General features: G+C 32.8%; 1 protein-coding gene across 1 annotated transcript; it reads left to right on the forward strand.

The window, feature by feature from the left end:
• Window positions 1–980: 980 nt before the first annotated feature.
• LOC139516004 (uncharacterized) lies at window positions 981–16,243 on the forward strand. The gene is made up of 7 exons (XM_071305808.1): window positions 981–1,197; window positions 2,147–2,308; window positions 9,986–10,160; window positions 10,907–11,177; window positions 11,572–11,679; window positions 14,335–14,580; window positions 15,898–16,243. Exons 1-7 carry the CDS (start codon window positions 1,041–1,043, stop codon window positions 16,216–16,218), a joined length of 1,440 nt encoding a protein of 479 aa, XP_071161909.1. The 5' UTR covers window positions 981–1,040; the 3' UTR covers window positions 16,219–16,243.
• Window positions 16,244–21,965: the final 5,722 nt, after the last annotated feature.

The raw sequence follows: 21,965 nt of genomic DNA on the forward strand, positions 1-21,965 counted from the left end.
GTCCACTTATTTTGAATAATATTAAACTGTTAAAGTAAATGTGATAACATGGTTAAAGTCCAGGAATATTACAAAATTCTTGGACATGTTTTGACCATTTCAACAATGCCAGATAGATATATAGTTCTTTGAGAAAATATGAGCCCTTTTGTACAAACAAATATATTATAACTTATATTGATCCCTCATAAAACATGAAAAAGGGATATTTATAACATTAAGGGGTTGTCCCCAAACTGATTATGACCTGGATGGAGAATTGTCTCATTGTCAGTCACACATACATAGACCAGATTTAATTATTTCTTGGTGAACAGGGAAAAAATACTTCAGAAATTAAAGAAATGTCAAAGTACAAGTGATAAATCAAGCTTTAATATTGTCAAAACCTACTATTTTATGTTAATAAAAATAGCTTCGCCTCAAAAATTTGCAAATTAAATATTTTTTTATTAAAATTTTCAAATCGCTCGCTCGCCCCAAATTTTGGAGTCCGAAAATCCGTAGAACAAGAAATTAAATTGGTGTGGCCTAAGTAGTATGATATTTGCAAAGGCATTCGAAATTTTTAAGCAGACCATTTTTAAACTTATAGTTTTATGATTTTTGAATTTTAAGGTGAAAACCCGATATTTGAAATAAAAAAAAATTGTAAAAAATCGCGTATTTGTTCTAAATAAACGGTTTTGATTAGAAAATAACATTCTGTAAATGAGCAGTTATCTACCTTGGTACAATGTATTCAATGTCCTTATATTAAGACACTACACTGTCTTGTATCGTTTCTTTTGTTGACTAGTATACATAGTGCTTCTTCTTTTGGGGGGTTCATTTGCATATCTCTTGTGAACAAAAACATAATCATGATATGCCATCGTGATATTTGCAAACAATTTCTACTAATATAATACATTATGGAAATCCAAGCACCTGTCCGATTTCAAAAATTATCTCGCCTGTGTCAAATATTCTTATTCCTTTCCGATAAGTAATTCTATATATATATATAGTGCTTATTTGTAGTTATTATAGCTATAACAATGAACATATTGTGTTTAGCAGCTTTATCTTTTCTGCAGCTTCATTTGTGTTCTGCCGTATCTATGAATATTTTCAAATCTTATGGCACAGCACCTGAATATGCTATCATTCTCATTCCAGCAAAGGATATACCAGGATCATCGTACAAACCACTGGGTAAGGATACAGTACTAGTATGTTCAATTAGCTGACTAGTTTATATGATATTTTGCTTAATCCAAAACAAACTTGTTTTTTAATGCGAAATTAAATTACTAGTACTTACAAAATACCCCTTTCGAATTCGTGCACTTTCCCGTAAATGTACGTTGTCACAATGTCTATGCTATTACGTAATATTAAGAACCGATCATTTGACCAATGCATCAGTGTAACTCATTCGTAAAAAATCAACTCAAGATTGGTGAATTGTAAAAACAGCATCCTTTCTACTGGATCAAACCACATTGCAGGTCTCATGATTGCGTGCCCCTACCACGAGCACAGGATTCGGAGTTTATGGTAAGACACAATCTGGTCGGTTCAGAGTAATTATAATGCGTCGGAGTATGGTGACATGTCGTACTGTGGACTAATACCTTGTGAACTAACGCGTTAAAACTCCAACTCAGCGTGACCAGCGGTCTTTACTTTAGTACAAGTCAGTAATTTTTGTTTAGAAATAAAGCATGCTGTGTACAAATGAACATAGCAACAATAAAAGAGTGCATAATTGAGAGCATTTCATATAACATGTTCTCGTTATGCATATTATATTTGCCTTGGACGAAATTCACAAATCCACCATCATCTTCTATTGTTCAATATTTTCATTGAAATTTACAGGAACTGATCAACTCATTGTTATATCTTCAATGTAAGCACACAATGTTTTGTAAGGAGGCAACCATTGTATCCAATTTTTTTTATCCGGAATTGGTCATAAATTAAAAAAAACAAACAATGGTGTTGCCGACTTGAGTTTTGTTATATTTACAAGGTGCTTATTTTTAAATAATTCATCAAATCAATTTAAAGTAAAACAAATTTATCTTGTGTTCATCATTTGGCATAGCTATAGATAAATAAAAACTGATGATGTGCATATTTTCTAAATATATTGTAGCTGATGCACTAGTAAAGCAAAGTAACCAGACATTGATGGTAGTTGTCCTTGATGATCAACCAAATATATTTCAAATGCCGCTAGCATTTACCAAAGCACTTAACACGGTGATAGTTAATGGACACACAGGGAAGGTCTTTCTTGCCGCTCATGGCGATGGAGGTATACAGTACTTCGATGAAAAATAAAGTCTATTATATACAATACGTTTAACGTAAAGCCCCAGTCACACTGTCACGTTTTATTCCGTTTTGAAATGCTACGTTTCAATAACGTTTTGAATAAAAATGTCCCGTTATTTTGAAAGCTAGGGTTTACTAGGTTCGTGCTACGTTCTTATCACGTTTCGCTACGTATGAGAACGTTATATATATAGATTCACATATCCACCACGCATTGTTACGTTTCGATAAGTAGTAAGCACGTTTTGTTAGGCTTTGATACGTATTTACTAGGTTTCTACTTTGTTTCAATTAGAAGGAAATTCAAAACAGTGTGACTGTGGCCATTGATTGACACATTAAATTCATCCATTGACTGGGACAATTTAGGTGAACGTTTGTATATAACGACCACTGCTCACTATGTACTTTTTAAAGACACTTAAACTATGGTGGTCACCAAGGTTCTCAACACCTTAATAAAGTAATTCGAAAAATTAATCAGAAATAACACGATGATTTGATTTATATCAATTATATAAATCAAAACATAAAGATTATCCTTGATTAATTTTTCGAATTATTTTATAATTAAAGGCGTTAAGAAACCTTTGGTGACCCCACAGTTTAAATGTCTATCGTAGGTACGTCGTGAACAGTGGTCGTTACAGACAAACGTTCACGTAAATTGTCCCAGTCAATGGATGAATTTAATGTGTCAATCAATGGCCACAGCCACACTGTTTTGAATTTCATTCTATTTACGCAACGTTTGTTGTTGAATTTTCAAAACTTACAGGGCAGGTCCTGTTTTGAACAAAGGGTCACTACGTTTTAATTCTCATATAACCGTGAAATTCCGTGTCATTGGGTTTTAAGTATCTGAAAATTGCTTAGTTTTTTGTTTCTACAAGCTTTAGGGTGTTTTTTCATGCCATGATAACCAAGAGAAAAGAAAAAAACTGACAGCAAAGGATTAAATGATCCAGAAATTTAAGTCTGAATGCATGGAATATAGAACAGATGCAAAAACGTCTATGTCATAATTTATATTATGTATTTTTGTACTTGCAAATAGCAGTGAATTATTTGTTTATACCAAATAGCTACTACCAATTTATAATCACTAAAACATATAATGCTCGGTCATACTTTTCTTTCCGAGCTGACTTGTCCAGTTTTAAAATCCCGATCTTTTAAAAATTGTCGTATCCTTCAATGTAATTTACGAGTCCAAAGGCCTATGACTATGGAAACACATAACATAACAGACAATAAGTAACTTTTACATGTTCATTTTATCCCTATATATATATATTATAGAGAAGAATTAATTTTGACCCATAGTTTAAAGTGAAAATAAAACTAGAAAAAAAGCATTCATAATTTTTGCCTATGTCAAGTTAAGATTGTAATCATACGGGACGTCGTTCCAAACAAATCCATCATCTATACATCAAGTTACCGTGTGAATCTTTAATTATTAACTCTAACAAGGATGGAAAAATATTAGAATCTTTTCATGAAACTAATATGACTCTCAAAAATGTTAATTGAAAGCCGCAATGTAATCTACGAGTCGTAATCTACGAGTCATGCTATCACAGAAAATGGGTGTATCGATGGAAAGGGAGTGTAACGCATATACATATCTTTCCTTTCGAGCACCTCTTTCAATTGGAAGTTCCATTGGCGGCATGATTTGAATTGATGACAAAACAATAACTCATTCAAATTGTTTACAATCAGGTAAGTCAAAATATTTTTCCATTCATATTTTAATATATTTAACAAGTAATTTATATATATCTTTTCAAAATCAATTGTTTGTTTTGGCTTTTTGCAATGTTAATTAGTTGATGATCATGCGTGAAGAATATGCCATCACAGTGCAGAAATGACACAATTACTGTCCCGTAAATTTCTATGTTTGTCCCGTAAATTACAAGAACTTAATAAGTAAAAAAAATGAGGTTAGACAGGTTATATGACTACGAATGAAGATTATTTTAGAACATACATAGACAGCAATCTTCTTAAATTGATCAGATACTAAACGAAGTTATCAAAACACTATATAAAGATAAAGAATAATACCTTAGTGCAGAATATTAAAAATAAATTTTATCAAGTTGTACGGGTTGTTATTTTAAAATCATCATCTATTATCTTTAGCTTGTTATCCCGTAGAATATCTGATTGGTATATGTTTTTATTTAAAATTTGGAGAATAAAATGTTTGTTTGTGATTATCAATGAAAAAAATCAATGACAATTGTTCCTGTTTGTAGTCTCGTAAATTACATTGTAATTTGATGTGCACAAATCTCATCTGTGAATGATTTTTTGTTATTTCATCAAAAACATCAGTCAAAATTATTAAATTCATTTGTTTTGATAATTTTTTAATTATTTTTGAGGTCAAAAAGGCGAAGTCTAAGTCACAAAGGATGAAAAAATACAGAGAAAGGAAAAGGCATCTCTAGGAGAGCACCGGTTGATACAAGAAAGTAATAGAACCAGAGAATATTATTAACCAACAAGTCAACTTAACAGTAAAGAGAAGAAGTTGACACCAGATGTCCATCAAACTGAGATTGAAATACAAAACAATGAAGTACAAAAACATACATATCAATAGAAAGGGAAATATCTTTAGAGCATCAAATAAGGATATTGTCTTATGTAGTAGCAAAATATGACAACATCGTTTTGAATGGGTAAAGTGTTAGAAATAATTGCACCGGAAATGAATATATATTTCATGCATAGAAGGAAACTGGAAGTACATTACTTATAGATGGCCTAGCACAGAGGATACTGTCTGGATAGATTCCACAAAGATACTTTGCAGAGTTAATGACCCTACTACGACAGGGAGATCTAGGAGAGTTTTTGTCTTTCAAATTATTCAAAAATTCAAGATATTGCTGAATCTGAGAGACGTTTCAGTAAATATTTACACTCATAATGCCTTTTGTAGACTTAAAATTCAGGACTTTTGCTACGACGTCTTTGGTGGATATAAAAAGTGAAATATTTTGACTTTTATCAAAAAATGTAATTTACGAGCCAATGTGAAAATCTGAAAAGATGACCTTAGCGATGTTTTTCAACAATACAATTTAACAAGTACTTTAAATAAGTTAATTTGGCTACTTTAAAAGTAAAGTAAGATCTCCGCAAGGTCAATTTAATAATTGTAATCTACAAGCCAAAAACTATGTAATTTACGAGACATTATTTTATATGCACAGCAAACAGTTCAGTACATTCATATTGGATTCCAACAATAAATTATCAAGTTATGACCCTTAGTAGATGTCTGAAAAGCTGTTGTATTTCTTGGGTTAAGCCATATTAAATCGAGACTTAATTTGAAAGAAGTCTTTTGCAAAACCTTGATTTGTGCAAACTTGTCTACCATATATTTCAATCTGTTAACATTATTTAATTCAGTATTTTGTACATTTCTTGAGTTTTATATGTTTTAAAGGATTTTTTTTATTCATTAAATTGGCTGTATTTGTCACACAAAGTGTTTTGCTTCATTTTTAATTGTTAATATCACAAGCGATCATAGACTCGTAAATTACAAAGCTCTTTTTACCCCCCTCCCTGCTAATATCGAAAAAAATATTAAATTGTATGCGATGCTGCAGAAAATTTAGGAAAACGTCCTATAGATATGTATGTTACTATTGGAGCACAAACCAAAGTAAATTTAACAACAAAAAAATTTCCGACCTTAATCCTTGAAATATCACGCTTATGTGAGAATTAGTGTTAAATAAAAATAAAAATAAAAAAAATGATTCGCTTCGTTACGTATATTCCCGCTTCGCTACGCTTTCAAATCGTAGTAAAACGTAGCTCTTGAAACGTGACAGTGTGACTGGGGCTTTTAAGACATTGTAACTTAGAAAAGCAACTATATCTATCGTCACCTGTAATTTATAGAAATTTATGAATGCTCTGGTGGTGTATAGAACTTTTAAATTTTATCTTTACGTAAATGTTTTATAACAACCCTGAGTAACAACCAGCAACGTGTTCATTTTAAACAGCGTCATACTAGTACATTTTTGTTATTGCTTGTTCTTATCATGACAAATTCCTTAATTTAACAACCTCAATGTAAGTTGCCCTGATAGTTTCTATACAACTAGAACACACCCGCGAAATCGCTGGCGTTTAGAGCTTGGTTGAAAGTATGTAAACTGTTGTAGGAAGAATTTTTGTAAAAGGTTTGTGTCTGGAGAATTTCAGTAAAAGATTCCATGTCTGAAGAATTTCAGAAAAGGTATCAAAACTCATAGGTACTTGGAAACAGTTTAACCCCGCTCCCTTGATTCCAAAGTCCGTTCTTATTTTTTGTTTGTTAAATTCCATTATTTTCGCTACGTTTACTATAAATACAGTGTATTTGTTATTGACTATCAATTTCAAGTTTCTTCTCCTAGGCGATCACTGCTATATTATAAAGAGAGTCTCTATCAAGGAGAGACGACAATATTTTTAAGCCCTCTCTCTTATTTTCAAAATCCACTACGTTACTACTTTGTTTTCTGTTATATTTCATTATTTTCGCGTTTCTGTATACTATGAACATATACGTATCTATATTATAAATATCAAAGTACATTTAATTTTCTATTAACTATTAACTATTAGGCAGTTGCTATTTGTCCGGCTAGCCGGACGAATAGTACCAGGACTATTTGTCCGGCCAAAACAATGCGCGTGTCACTATAATATTTATGTGTGCGTGTTTTATTATCTTCAGCAGCACCAGGGGGTAGCACATGTTTGTAATCTTTAGTGTTAGGGCCTAATCTTGTTACTGGTAATTGAAATTGTTGTTTTCTTCATACTAGTATATAATCCAATGTGGATAACGAATAATCAGAAAAAATTATATATATCCCATTTTTTTTTTATATAAGAAGAAAAAAGAAATTACTTGTAAAACAAACTTGGGTAGTGTTTGACTCGTGCATTTTAAGATAACGTATAGGATTTTGTCTAGCTGAAAAAGGTACAAAATTATTATGTCTGTAGCTGTCAAAAAGAATGATAGATTCCTTGACATAAAGTTATCCATATTTTGAGTGAGAGGTGAGAGATTTTTCTATAATGCACCCCCCCCCCCCCCCCCCCCAACCCCAAAAAAAATGAAAAGAAGTAAAAAACACTGTTTTTTATTCTATTTACGTGAGTAGGTCGGGGTGACATAGTGTGCTCCATTTCCCAAATTTCCCTTTTCTTTTTTTCTCCTGATCCCATCTTTGTTGTCCCGTGTATTCATTACCCCACTTTTTTACCCCACTTATTATAATCCTATTTCCATCATCCCCACTTCAAATTAGTAGCCCCCCCCCCCAAAAAAAAAAAAACACCCCCACCACCCCCTTGTAAAGGCCTTTCTCAACTGCTCTTGCTTTGAACATCTTTTCCACCATTTACACAGCTGTAGCGAGTCGATTAATTTTGTAAAACTAGTTCTCCCAGTGGCGGATCCAGGGGGGGGGGGGGGGTTCCGGGGGTGCGCACCCCCCTTTATTTTTGCCGATCAATGCATTTGTATCGGGACATATGTTTTGCACCCCCCTTTGCCCTGGGTTAGCCTGGGTTAGCACCCCCCCTTTCGAAAATTCCTGCATCCGCCCCTGTCTCCGATCAATTATCTTTTATTTCCCATTTTCCTTGTGATTTCAATTTTTTGTTAGTTCCTTTTATAAGATTATATCATTTTGGAAGTTCATAAAATCATGTTCCATTGTCAAATTCCGCAAACTGCAAAATTTATCACAAATATTTATATCACCGTTTCCAGCCATATGATCATAAAATTGAAAATCAGTGATCAGATTACACGCCCTCTTGGTGTTACTGAAGATAATATTACACGCACTTCCGAACGCGCTTTATATGACATGCGCATTACAATGGCCGGACAAATAGCCCTGGCACTATTCGTCCGGCTAGCCGGACAAATAGCCACTCCGTAACTATTAACTATTGCTTCTAAGTTTTTTCTCCATGGCGTTTGTCCTGTCCCTGTCCAAGGACTTCTGAAAATTATGTGGAAGTTAAAACTGAGGTATAATAGTAGTGGTTCTTACGATCTAAAAACCGAGATATGGACAACGCTCTGATTGGCTTATTTATTTTCCATTATTGTTATCTATCATACGATTGGTTCTCAATATTAGAACCGGTAGTCATGTATGATTGAAATGTCGGTCTGATAACGGAACAATATCCAAACACCTTTGATTTCGTTTTCACCTAAAATAACCCAAACTGAATAGTCATGAGAATGGATGACAAATGTGACTTTGCATTGTACATATAGGACACAGAGACGGGACGATTAACTTATTGTGGGAGGAAGAGAAGCGACACTCAAAATGAGGTCTTCTCGTTTACAGCGGATTCTATTGAGTGTGTGGCAAAAGGTAATATCTTTGGTTAGCTTGCTTGTCAGCTGAACCGTGAAGTCAATTATTAGGTCAGGTATACTACCCTCCTTTCGAAGTAGCATAGTCCAACAGACAGATAGACTGGTTTTCTGTCGGACTAGTTTATTCTTAAAGTAGGTAGTTTACCTAAGCTAACAATGACTTCACGGTTCAGCTAACAAACAAGCTAACCAAAGATACTACCTTTGACTACACACTCAGTACAATCCGCTGTAATAGTATAGATAGGTATTTGGAGTATTCTAACTTTTCCAGGCAAAACTCATTTCTTATTCATAAAAGTGATAACCATTCCGGATAATAAGCTATAAAAGGTCACGGAGTGCTCAGATATGAAACAATTCAAAAGAGAAAACTAAACGGTCTGGTAATGTAATATTACTACAATATTAAAAAATACAAAAATGCCAAAAAATATTGGAGTGCAGTTTCCTTGCTTGCGGTAAAGACACATGAATCATGTAGAATGCTACAGACATCTTTATGAACGATCAACACAAAACACCGTAAAGGGTCTGCTGAAGCCCACCAACGGGTGCGGGATTTTCTCATTGTGTTGTCTGCTGGTTGTTGTCTGAAAGATTCCCCGTTTCCTTTCTCTATTTCATTATGAATATAAGTCATATAATATAAGGAGATGTAGTATGTTTGCTTGTGACTTAAATATCAAACAGAGTCCAAATAAAGCAGATTTAAGCAACTACTAGTATATGTAACGTAATACCTTCAACAATGAGCAAACCTTAACTGTATTATAGTTAGCTATGAAAAGGCCAGACAAAATGTGACATAACTAAAAAAAACCAATATGATATGCAGACGCTTACTACAATCATTGAAATACAGACTCTAACATTTGAACAAGCACTTTAAAATGTGGCGGGGTTTAATATGTTTGTAATCACTCAACCCTTCCTTTACCTGGGACAGAGATGCAAGAGCACAGCATAATAACAAATCGTAAAATGAGTTGAAAATGCTGTTTTAAGAGAAAAATACCAATATGCACACATCAGACGTACGTAGTACAAAGACGTTATCAGCAGTCATTTTAGCAATGTCAAAATATAAGTATCGATATGATGTATGACCATACGTTAATAAAGTAAATTTAATGAATAACCTTTTGATAGTTTTTAGCATAACAGTGAGCGAACTGCACACATATTATATATATACGATTTATATTCAAGGTCAGGTAGTTATAGCTTTTGGTACTCTTCCGAGCAAGTACATTGAAGGAATTGTGCTGTTTTCTTCATATTTGATAAGAGGAAGTCGGCTTAACACGTATACACATCCTATTTTGACTATAAGTGGTGATTTGGATGGTATAACAAGGATAACGAGAATTGTGGACACATTCGAGTAAGTATTGTTTATGTGAAAGTTAGTTTATACTTTTTTTCAAAATCTGTATTTTTATCAACACACACTTAACTTTTCTGAAGAAAAAAGACATATAATATAATGAATATCTTTATATTTCAATCGACCATTTTCTACATTTGAAAATGCCTTTACCAAGTCAGGAATGTGACAGTCGTTGTCCATTCGTTTGATGTGTTTTGTCATTTGATTTTGCCATTTTATTAGGGGACTTAACGATTGTATTTTCCTCGGAGTTCAGTATTTTTGTGATTTTACTTTTTGAAAATATTTATCCTAAAATGTATACTAGTTGCAAATATCTGCATAACTAATCTAGCACGACTGTTTCATTTGACCGGGAAGTATGTACTTCATCAGCCATAAGATGAAGGAAAAGGACTAGATTTGCTATATTTGTTGTTCATCTAGAATTTTCAGATTGGCCAGGCAAATTTTAAGAAACACATTGTATGTTTGTTTGTATTACTAAATGTTGTGTGTTTAACGTAAACAAGAAATCGCAATGTTAAAGTTTTTGGTTAAACTCGATCGGGGATTGAAATCACGCGCACTCCAGGAGGGTACGCTTCCGCGATGCCAACCAGATGTTTCAAAATGGTAGGCTTTACAATACATAGCGATCCTAGAAATTAAAATTTTGTGGAAAAGAGATGCATCTTTTTTATAATAATAATGGTCACTGTTTTTATTAGAAATATTTTTATAAAATGACAATATTGTAGGGAATTGCAGGGAGATGTTGCACAAGATTCAAATCAGAAGTTCAGATCACCCGTTATTGTAATGGAAGGTATAAACTACGGACAATTTGCATCCAAAGCAAACATAACATATGACTTAAATCCAGAAGTATCACAAACAGCCGCCTTTGGCATTATTTTTAACTACACATATGCATTCATGGTAGTCACACAGAATGATCATAACAAAAATATATTAGAGGCTAAAGCAGTCCTAGAACAGGGATACTTGAATACTGAAATATTATTGCAAGTAAGTATGTATACCCTGGAAGATACAAACATGTGTATTAATTTAGCATATTGTTACTGTTTATATTGATCTTGTTTGTTATAAAACAAAAGTGCATGGGCTAATACATGCAGCAAATAATGTTACTACATTTGTTATGGGTACTATGCATGTATGTTATTCAATTACAAATGATTGTTAATATTTAAAAGAGATATACGATTTTGAGAAACGATTGATTGATTGATTGTTGGTTGCTTTACGCCACATTAGCATGTAACAAGGCTATATCGCGGCGATTTAAGAAACGATAAATGTTACCTATTGTTGACCACGCGATTTGATACCTGTTGGTATAGTATGACCTTAACTATAATATGTAAATATACGTATACGCACTTTCTCCTTGTTTTAGCCTCTTTCAGAAGTAAAAGCACTAGACCAGAACTTAGAGCAAGTATCCCATTGGACGATAACAGCCCAACAACTTATAATCAATAGCCTTACTCCAATATCAGTGGAGGTAAATGATTTCTCTAGATCAGTCTGAATATTGCTTTTTAAACATCAGTAAGGGTCATATATCATTGCACATATTCTTATTTGTCAGGACAAAGAAAAAAAAAACCGTCGGCATTGGAAATAATGGTGATGCATAGTCAGTAAAGGTTTTTAAAGAAGTTGATTTTCCGCGCCTGTCCGTGACTTAATTAAAGTACCTAGGCCTTATTTTAACCTGGATTTGTAGTATTCATATAGTCATTTGATAAAGTCATGATGGTTATCAGACGCACACTATTTCCTCTGCTTAAAACATCTTTCTGTGTGTACTCGTCCTGGCTTTCTTACTATAACCAGAAACTATTGTAGATATATTTAAAATTTGTTTGGCCAATGATTGAAGTTAGTAAGTTTAAATCCCTGTATACTGACGTAGGTCAGGTGTAATTATGACTCATGTATATAGCAAAATACACTGTTTGGGGTGAGCCTGAATGTACATGTTATGTAAAAGATGTAGCATGTGCAGTACGTCGACTGAACATGTGCCAAAGCGTATAAGACACGAATCTATAACGGTCTCCGAATTTGGATAGTTTCTAAAACAAAATATGGAAAAATATTGTTTTAAAGACAAATTTAGGAAGTATACCTTACATTTTAACGTCAGATCATAAATTATTCCGACTTTCTAATGTTTTAGAGGAGTTGCGACGTAATAAAATCGGTCTCTTCTTTATTTGTATATATACAGATGTTATTCCTGTTACTAGTATTTAATAATAGAGAATATCATATGGCTTTTTCAATATCGCATCCGTATCAACCCGAGACACCAATATAATCCCAAGAGCTCTGCTCGAGGGATTATATTGGGTGAGGGTTGATATGGTGTGTGATATTGAAAAAGCCATATCATATACACTTTATTATATACATATACCTCAAGTAGATGTTTTTTGGGTAACATGACATCACACAGATTATAGGTTTGACATGACGTCATACAGATTGGGGATTTGAAAGCTTTGCAACAGTGACTGCAATCGATGATGTGACGTCCTACAGATTAAAGGTATGATAAAGCTTTTGCAACCGTGCTGATATCGATATCATCACGGGTGGCTGATACAGCACGCTTGCCAATGATTGTATTACACATACAATTTATCTGTATTTACTACTAAGTATATAGTAAATTATATTATTGACGTAATGACTTTTTTATGCCCCACCTACGATAGTAGAGGGGCACTATGCTTTCTGGTCTGTGTGTCCGTCCGTTCGTCCCGCTTCAGGTTAAAGTTTTTGGTCAAGGTAGTTTTTGATGAAGTTGATGTCCAATCAACTTGAAACTTAGTGCACATGTTCCCCATGATATGATCTTTCTAATTTTAATGCCAAATTAGAGTTTTTATCCCAATTTTATGGTCCACTGAATATTTAGACAATATACGTATAGTGTCTTGAAATATGAAATTTATTTGTATGAGGCTTAGAAACGGGAAAATGCGAGGTTCTACCGAGCATTTTCCCGTTTCGTGCCGAATACAAATAAATTTCATATTTCAAGACACTATACGTATATTGTTTTTATACTGAAATCGATAAAATAATAAAAAAAATAATAAAAATATGAAACAAATATTATTTAAAAAAAAGTGTTTGGAATTTCCCCCTTGGGGTACCATTTTGGGGTATTTCCCTATGAGCGTAATCTAGGCTGTAAGCATTGACAATTTAAGGAATTAGAAAGGGAAAATGAATTTAATTAATAGCATTTGATAAATATGGTATATAAATTACCAATTTGAAGACATAACAGGTTTAAATTCATAAAAGTTTGACCATTGTTACTACACGTTGTCATGGTTGTGACGTGACGTTGTAAGTAGGCGGGGCTTATAGGTGAGTTGAGGTCATTGACGTATAAAGCTAACGTTTATACGTATAGCTTTATCTGTATAGTAAAATAGCTGATTGCAGTATAAAGAAAATTATAGTGCAAGTTTCAGGTTAAAGTTTTTGGTCAAGATAGTTTTGGATGAAGTTAAAATCCAATCAACTTGAAACTTAGTATACATGTTCCCTATGATATGATCTTTCTAATTATAATGCCAAATTAGAGTTTTTACCCCAATTTCATGGTCCACTAAACATAGAAAATGATAGCGCGAGTGGGGCATCCATGTACTATGGAGACATTCTTGTTTCTGTTTATGAAGAAATAAGATCACACAGAAAAACGAGGTATCGTGTATTTTAAAGTGTGCACCAAATTTTTTGAGTTTATTCCGAATAGAAAGAAAAATATTACAAGCATTGCTCATAATTAAATTCTAAATTTCATTTTAAAGGAGTAGATCGTGAAAAAAATACTTCACGGTCACATGACAAAATGATATCTATGAACTGATAGACAAAAACCTCCAGTCAATCAAAAGACGTATTGCATCTAAAATAAGTCATTATAATTTGATGTTCTTAAAGTAAAGAGACAACAAGGTGCGGAACCACTCATTTAATCAAAACTTATAATCTTTAACGGCTATATTCGTGTAGAAATAACTTCCAGGACAATAATAATCGCCAAAATATTAAGAAAAGTCGTTAGATAGTAGATATCTTTTACAATGAAATGTTATCTTAATATATTGGTGAATCTCTTTTTTTTTAGTTTGTAAACCACGAAATCACGGATGCTACCAAGAGACCACACCATAAACATAATTTTCGGGTTTTAGATGATTTAAAGATAAACAGCACGACTAAGATAGTGTTTACAAATAATCCAGCAGATGAAGGGATTCTACCACAAAGTCCAACTCAACTTACGGCAACAATGACTAGCCAAGATGCAGTTAAAAAGCTTACAACTTCATCACAATTTGGAAACTCATCAACATGCCAGGATATAAATCAGGTATATATCTTACTTCTCCATGTAAAAGATGCAGAGTCAATATCATTGTTGGTAGAGTTTCGTCTAAGATGGCCATGGGTATTACTCTGGTATAAATATTAAAAATATCGATGATGCGGTCATTATCTGTTAATTAACAGTACATATTGCACCAAAATCGTTGGAAACAGTGTAACAGTTACTTATTTCTATCTCGAGATATATTAAAAGACCTTACCAAAGTTCGACAACACATTTAGGAATTATTTGTTTTTATTTGATCTCGTCACTGTTTTTTTTTATGATTGCTACTTTATGTTTTGTGTGTACTAAATCCGCGTCTGACTTACTTTGTTATAATTTATTATAATTCAAGTATTTTGGTGAATTGTTGCAGGCTATTTGTATCACAGAGTCAAAATTGGGAAGTTGGTGACACATTTGGATATTAGATTGAAGCTTCTAATTCATATTTACAAATATATTTGGATAACTTTTAAATATTATACATCTTTACAAAGTTATACATCTTTGCATATTTCTATGGGGTTGTCAGTATCTGATGGACTTCTGGGTTTTGAGTATGTGTCTTGATATCTACTTAGTTGGTGATATCCTCGGGGGACTGATAGTCCACCAGCAGCGTTATCGATCCAGTGCTATTAAAATTGACAACACTCTATTGATTTAATGCGTTCAAAGAGCTTCCATGGAGTTTACCTTCAACAGGAACACTTTCAAAATACGCAAATGTAGCCAGGTGATTCTTACTCTTAGTAAATATTTAGAGATATTTTCAAAATAATTTTGATATGGAATTGATAGAAGATTATTAGCTGTACTCCTTTGACATACGGCTTCCAATGGGTAGATAGATCCACAGCACGCTTATACGGGCGAAAAGCATACGATACATACCTCATTGTTAAACAGTTGATAAAGCATTCTGATTCGTTGAGGTAACATGCTCATATGCATTTCTGTTAAAAGATAAAAAAAAAAAAAAAAAAATTGATTCTTGAAGTTTTTTTGGTAATCGATTATAGAACGCGCGTCTGGCGTACTAAATTATAATCCTGGTACTTTTGATATTATTTTACTTTAAAAAAAATATAAAAAGAAATGTTTGTGATTGCCGATGTTGGTCAAAGTTTATTTTTTCTTTGTATGCTTGTATGTTCTCATTTTCCCTTTCTGTATATATTTTCGCCTATATGTATGGAACAGTTTTTGGATCCCCTCAACATTCAGTTCATGTATTCGGAAAGTAGTGGCAAGAAAACACTAGAATTAACTCTGTCGAATTATGTTTTGTATTTAATCAGTTTATCATTTTAGGAAGCAGTAAATTTCGCATATTCGAAATCTTCATCTACTGCTCAAAGACGATATCAAACGGCGATGGCACCCATTATGTTCATGAACGATGTCAATGCTTCTACGTTTGACCAGTGGAATAAAGCTTCATTACAACTGATTTATAACAACACTGGACTTTTTGTGGGAGCAACAAGATTTCGTACTAACAAACCTAACTCAGACCAAAGTATAGGTGAGCAAGATGACTGTACCTTGCTGTCTCCATATAGAGCTATGGAATGGATATATATTGATGCTTTAAGATATACGAAACCACAGATAACAAAAGGGATATCATGACCAATATAAAACCCTTTATATACTTTCTTTTGTTTTTATTCAAATAATGCGAAAAAATAGTATTTCAAGCAGTTGAATTTTGAAATAAAGTGTATACTTTCAGTCAGTTTAATTGAAGTCTGGAGCTGGCATGTCAGTTAACTGCTAGTAGTCTGTTGTTATTTATGTATTATTTTCATTTTGTTTATTTTCTTTGGTTACATCTTCTGACATCAGACTCGGACTTCTCTTGAACTGAATTTTAATGTACGTATTGTTATACGTTTACTTTTCTACATTGGCTAGAGGAATAGGGGGAGGGTTGAGATCTCACAAACATGTTTAACCCCGCCGCATTTTTGCGCCTGTCCCAAGTCAGGAGCCTCTGGCCTTTGTTAGTCTTGTATTATTTTAATTTTAGTTTCTTGTGTACAATTTGGAAATTAGTATGGCGTTCATTATCACTGAACTAGTATATCTTTGTTTAGGGGCCAGCTGAAGGACGCCTCCGGGTGCGGGAATTTCTCGCTACATTGAAGACCTGTTGGTGACCTTCTGCTGTTGTTTTTTTCTATGGTCGGGTTGTTGTCTCTTTGGCACATTCCCCATTTCCATTCTCAATTTTATATATGACATTATTTTCAAGTACATGATATTTCTATAAAAACTATGAATTAAATGCCTTGCAGATTTTCTATTAAAGCATGACAAGCAAACCTTTGATCGACTTGCTTTCTATGTTTGTTTGGTGTTTGCAAACAGGGTAGGCATTCTGCTAACTATATACTGGTATTTGATTGAGCAATAAACATCAACTTCATTTCAAGGTTAAGTTCCACATTGTATGTTAATCTTTATTTTCCATTCAAATCCTAGTTTATATTAAACAGACTGAAACTCCACCTACTCATTGTTTGCAAACATCCAATCAAAGCAAGCAAGTCGATCAAAGTTGCAATGGTTTTTTTTGCATGCTTTTAAAGAAAAGATGTGTAACAGAAGCACCAGAAGCATACATTCCGATTCGATATTATGGATTATGTTATACATTTTAGTTATTTCATTACGTTAGATTTCTTACCAGTAATCAAGAGATCTGAAATGCACGGTATATTGCCTTTACAAAGTCCCTTGAAATTCGTTAAATACTTCAGGAATGAATTATGTTGGGTTTTTTTCAGGTGAATCTGTTAGTTGTATAAATCTAGCGAAAACACTTCATCCTTAAAACAACAATGAAACCTTTATTCTTTTGAGCAAGATCAACTGATCAAAGAATATGATCCGATGAATCAACAAGCACACAAACAGTCTAACAATTTAAAGAGTTGAACACATAGCATGTTCGACATACCGGTACCAAAATTCATAACAACACCCCCCCTGTAAGTTGATGATGTCTTCTATACGTGTACCAACCGACTATTGGATACCGTGGATGTAATCCGTCTAGCAATTATTGCTTCTTTTGATTAGCATTATTGGAATAAATCATTTTGTCCTTGGATTGAGCGCGCCATTTTCTCTTTGGTATTCATCTGATTTTGAATTACTTCTACTGTTTTATTCAGATAATTCTTGTTTTGATGCTTCTAAGTTCTAGGTTTGGCTTCCGATACCATTTCTCGCAACCACAATTGTTGAAGGTTGTTATGATAACATATATACCGTATGCGTTCTGAAATCTCTTGTTTTGTTTGGTTATCGGCTATATACAGAAATTGAAGTATTTTATTGAAAGGAATCAGTAGGTTGATACTGATTGAATCTACCGGTTATAGTACACTCATTTGTACTCAAATCAGTCAACTATTACACAAATAACCGGTACACTATACAAACATGCTTCATCTGTTAAACTTGTACAAATATAAAGTCCACTTACATGTTGAGCAAGTGGGATTTTTTTTAATTTATTATTTGTGACAGACTATTTTGGAGTTCTCCTCACAGTCCGCGTTTAAACTATTTAATAAATACAATTTCAAGTGTTTGGTGTAAATTGTAGGACAAAACATTGTATGTTCATTGTACGTATACGATGTATGAATGGTATTTTTACTCGCTACGGAACAGAAGAAAAGTTTGACAATCCTCGCATTTCGTCTTGAAAGCAGTTACAAATATAATTTTAAATTTTCATTTCTTCCGTAAAATTATATTGGGCTATTTTGTGTATTGCATTTCGCATTTCAGTTATTTTACGAATACAGTGTGTAGTTTGGGTTGTTTTGGTAACTCCATGGTACAAAAGTATTTGAAAAATTAACAATTGTCATTTCAGTCGTGACCCAATACTATAAAAATTCTTAAAGTTAAAATATGATTTAAAAATATAATATCTTATATGTGTTTTAGATAAATGCATACATACTTTTGTTAAAAACTGAAAGTATTAACTTTTTGTTAATTCCGCTTGCATTTGTCTTAATCCTATTTCTGATAAGTTTTCTTACGTCATTTTCAGGAGGATTGGCAGCATTCAACCCTCGAATATCTTGAGAATTCCAGGGAGTTTTTAGATGCCCGCTAGGACTGATTTATGTATTTTCGTATCTAGATAACATGTTTTTTTTTTGTAAACCTCTTTGCTTTCACTTTAACCTGTACGAATATACAACATATATCCTTTCTTCCTACGTGTAGATATACATTGTAAATTTACCCACACCTAACTTAGCGAATACTACATTGGATGCATGTATATCTCAAAAATAACAGCGAAGAGAGACAATGAACTTTACAGGGAGTGTATTTCACGACCACTCAAATCGTCTTAGTGTTCTGAAGAATGGGCAAATTAGCAAGAACTATCGATTTGGCTGAAAACGTATACTAAGCATATGAATTATGTGAAGAGATATTTTAGCGCTAATCAAAACCATTGTCATTGTTTGTCTTTTGTTAAATCTTAATGTTTCATTATTTGGAAAATTTGGAGTTAACGGATGATCTTTGATATTCTCTGTTAAATAACAACTTTAGTACAGTAGAGCTTGACATATTGATAAGACATCTGTCATTGTTATTGTTTACTATAGATTTTGTATGTTATTCGTTGCGTTGTGTAGATGTCTCTTTGAAGTTTACTTAACACCTCTTTTTTTTCATAATTAGTATGATGGTTGTCGACAGCAAGAATAATTGATGTTAAGATAAAGTGAAAACGGTCAAAATATTATTTAACAGTTACTGTTATATAATCAGTTGTTAAAGGTTATAATGTAAACCACATTTAGGACAGGCACATTTTATGCCGTTACTTTTTACATTAGAATAAAATGCAACGCTGCTTTCGCATAAGGGTTAATCTTGGATTTTTTTATGCCCCATTTATGGCCATTATGTTTTCTGGTCTGTGCGTCCGTCCGTTGTACCGTCTGTTCGTCCCGCTTCAGGTTATAATTTTTGAACGAGATATTTTTTGATGAAGTTGAAGTACAATCAACTTGAAACGTAGTTAACATGTTCCTTATGATATAATCTTTCCAATTCTAATGCCAAATTAGAAATTTTATCCCATTTTTACGGTCCACTGAACATAGAAAATTATAGTGCGGATGGGGACACATTCTTGTTTTAAATATAATCTGTTTAATTCAGACTGATAAAGGTAGATACAAGTATATACCACAACAAATCACTTTCCCCAATAATAACGGCTCAGTATAAAGGAAGATATTTTACATTGTGGCCCTAACAAACCTGCAAAATTTCATAGTGTACGATCATTTTATTCTGGCTGCAAACTATCGATAAGAGAATCCATGTTCCCCCTTCCCAAAAAAGGGAAGATCAGACAATTGAGAGCAAACACGTGATAATCGCTCCAATAACGTATTGTTGTAAGTGAATTAGAACATAAACATAGTTGTGGCATTATAAAACTCTGCTTAGTCAAAAAGGAAATTATACAAAAGAAATCACATAGTATATCTACATATTATGAATGAAATGATATTAGATATGGATAATGAGACACTCTATTTAAACACAATATACATGTACTAAACCTGTGTATTTCATGCCAACACTCTTATATAATTGGGTGTACACAATAGAATTTAGTTTGCAAACAATAATTAACTTCATAAATAAAAAAATAGCAGATACGTACAGTTTTAAATAGCAGATAAATCAAAATTGATGATACTACTGAAAGGCGTAAATTTGATAAATAAAACATTGTAAAATTCCTTTGAAACATAATATTTTCTTTGAATTTCGTGAACAAAATAGTCACAATCAATAAATTGAGTAAAACAAGTTACTGGTATTCGACTTTAAGAGACCAAGCTAGAATCTTCAGTAGGTTTCTCTGTGTAGACATGCACAAATGAACAAGTTGCAGATGTAAGTCAGCAACTGCATATACCAAGAACGCTCGATTTATCTAGTTATGGCGTTACTAAAGCAAAGAAAGAAATCTTTGGCGCACCTGTCAGAAATTACATGTGAAGCTCGTTCTCGGCTGACTACTGTGCACTTGTATTTATAGCATGTCTGAGCGAAGCGTAAAATACTAGTAAATTATAATTTTGAAATAGCTATTTTTATCTTAAGATTTTATGAATAGATTTAGAAAAATCTTAAAGACAGAAAATTCGGATTATCTCTCTTACATCATGAAGTTATTCATACAAATATTTCAAAAGGACTAACATGTACGACCAATAGATCAAGCTAATGGAGAATTGTGTTAATTTTAATTTAAAAAAAAACAAAACCGCAACAAACACATATTCTACATTTGTGTTTAAGAAATATAAATATACAAGATATTTTACTCAATTGTAGAAATCTATTCAATGTTTGAACAGAAAACTTTGTTTACACATATATCACAACACGTTTCGATCAATTTTACATTAAAATTTTTAACTGTTTGACTTAAAATGGCCATTTTCGATTATTGATACGGATTTTAGGGTTAATTTTGTCAGAAAATTATTGATAGTGATGTGATTACTGTTGCATATTGCCATAGCAAAAAAATAGCATAAACATCACTGAGAGACCGTCTTCATAAATTAATGTTTCTCAAATCTTTCATTCGTATGACAATAGTTGGAATGTAGCACGCATGCAACAGGTTATACTCCTTGCATGTGGACCCTTATTAGTTTCATAAAATATATATATACGATGTATTTTTTCCATTGGAATATATAACCAAAACTAGTAGCATTTTGATCTTTTTCATTCAAATTTTCAATGAAGTTGTATTTAAAAAATCAACACCGTTGAAACTTCTAATTTTTTTTAATAGACCGCTACAGGAATGGTAGAATAGTTATGTCCTTTTTAGGAGTATGTTGATCAGTTGCATATACGCATGAATTCCTCGTGACCAGTTATCCTGTTTCAAACAAACACGTAAATTATACATATGTATTATACTTCACGTTTAAATGTCATATTTTGATTGGCTAATACGAGGGTGTTATTTTACTCTATCACATGAGATATTTTTAATGTCACCCTCTCGTCCAAACCAATCAAAAATCGATAATTTAAAGGACAATGAATTGAATTTACATATAGTTATTAAAGACAATCCTTATTCCACTCATATTCTATTATTTGACTGTCAAAATAAAAAAAATAAAACATCTTGTTTCACTTCTGTTCATGGTTCTAATATTATGTTGTGTACATAGCGTCCCTAGAAAATACTTTTAAATAAAATGTATCTGTAAAAGAAAATAATGATAGGATTCGCCGCGGTTGAAAATGTTTTCTCTGGGTACCAATCTACTTTATCACCA

Source organism: Mytilus edulis, chromosome 3 (assembly GCF_963676685.1).
Source record: "Mytilus edulis chromosome 3, xbMytEdul2.2, whole genome shotgun sequence".
NCBI classification, from domain to species: domain Eukaryota; kingdom Metazoa; phylum Mollusca; class Bivalvia; order Mytilida; family Mytilidae; genus Mytilus; species Mytilus edulis.

Coding starts and splice junctions, on each gene's coding strand:
- LOC139516004 (XM_071305808.1), top strand. CDS start 1,041: ATGAACATATTGTGTTTAGCAGCTTTATCTTTTCTGCAGCTTCATTTG. Junction 1,198..2,146: donor ATCATCGTACAAACCACTGG/GTAAGGATACAG, acceptor AATATATTGTAG/CTGATGCACTAGTAAAGCAA. Junction 14,581..15,897: donor CATGCCAGGATATAAATCAG/GTATATATCTTA, acceptor TTATCATTTTAG/GAAGCAGTAAATTTCGCATA.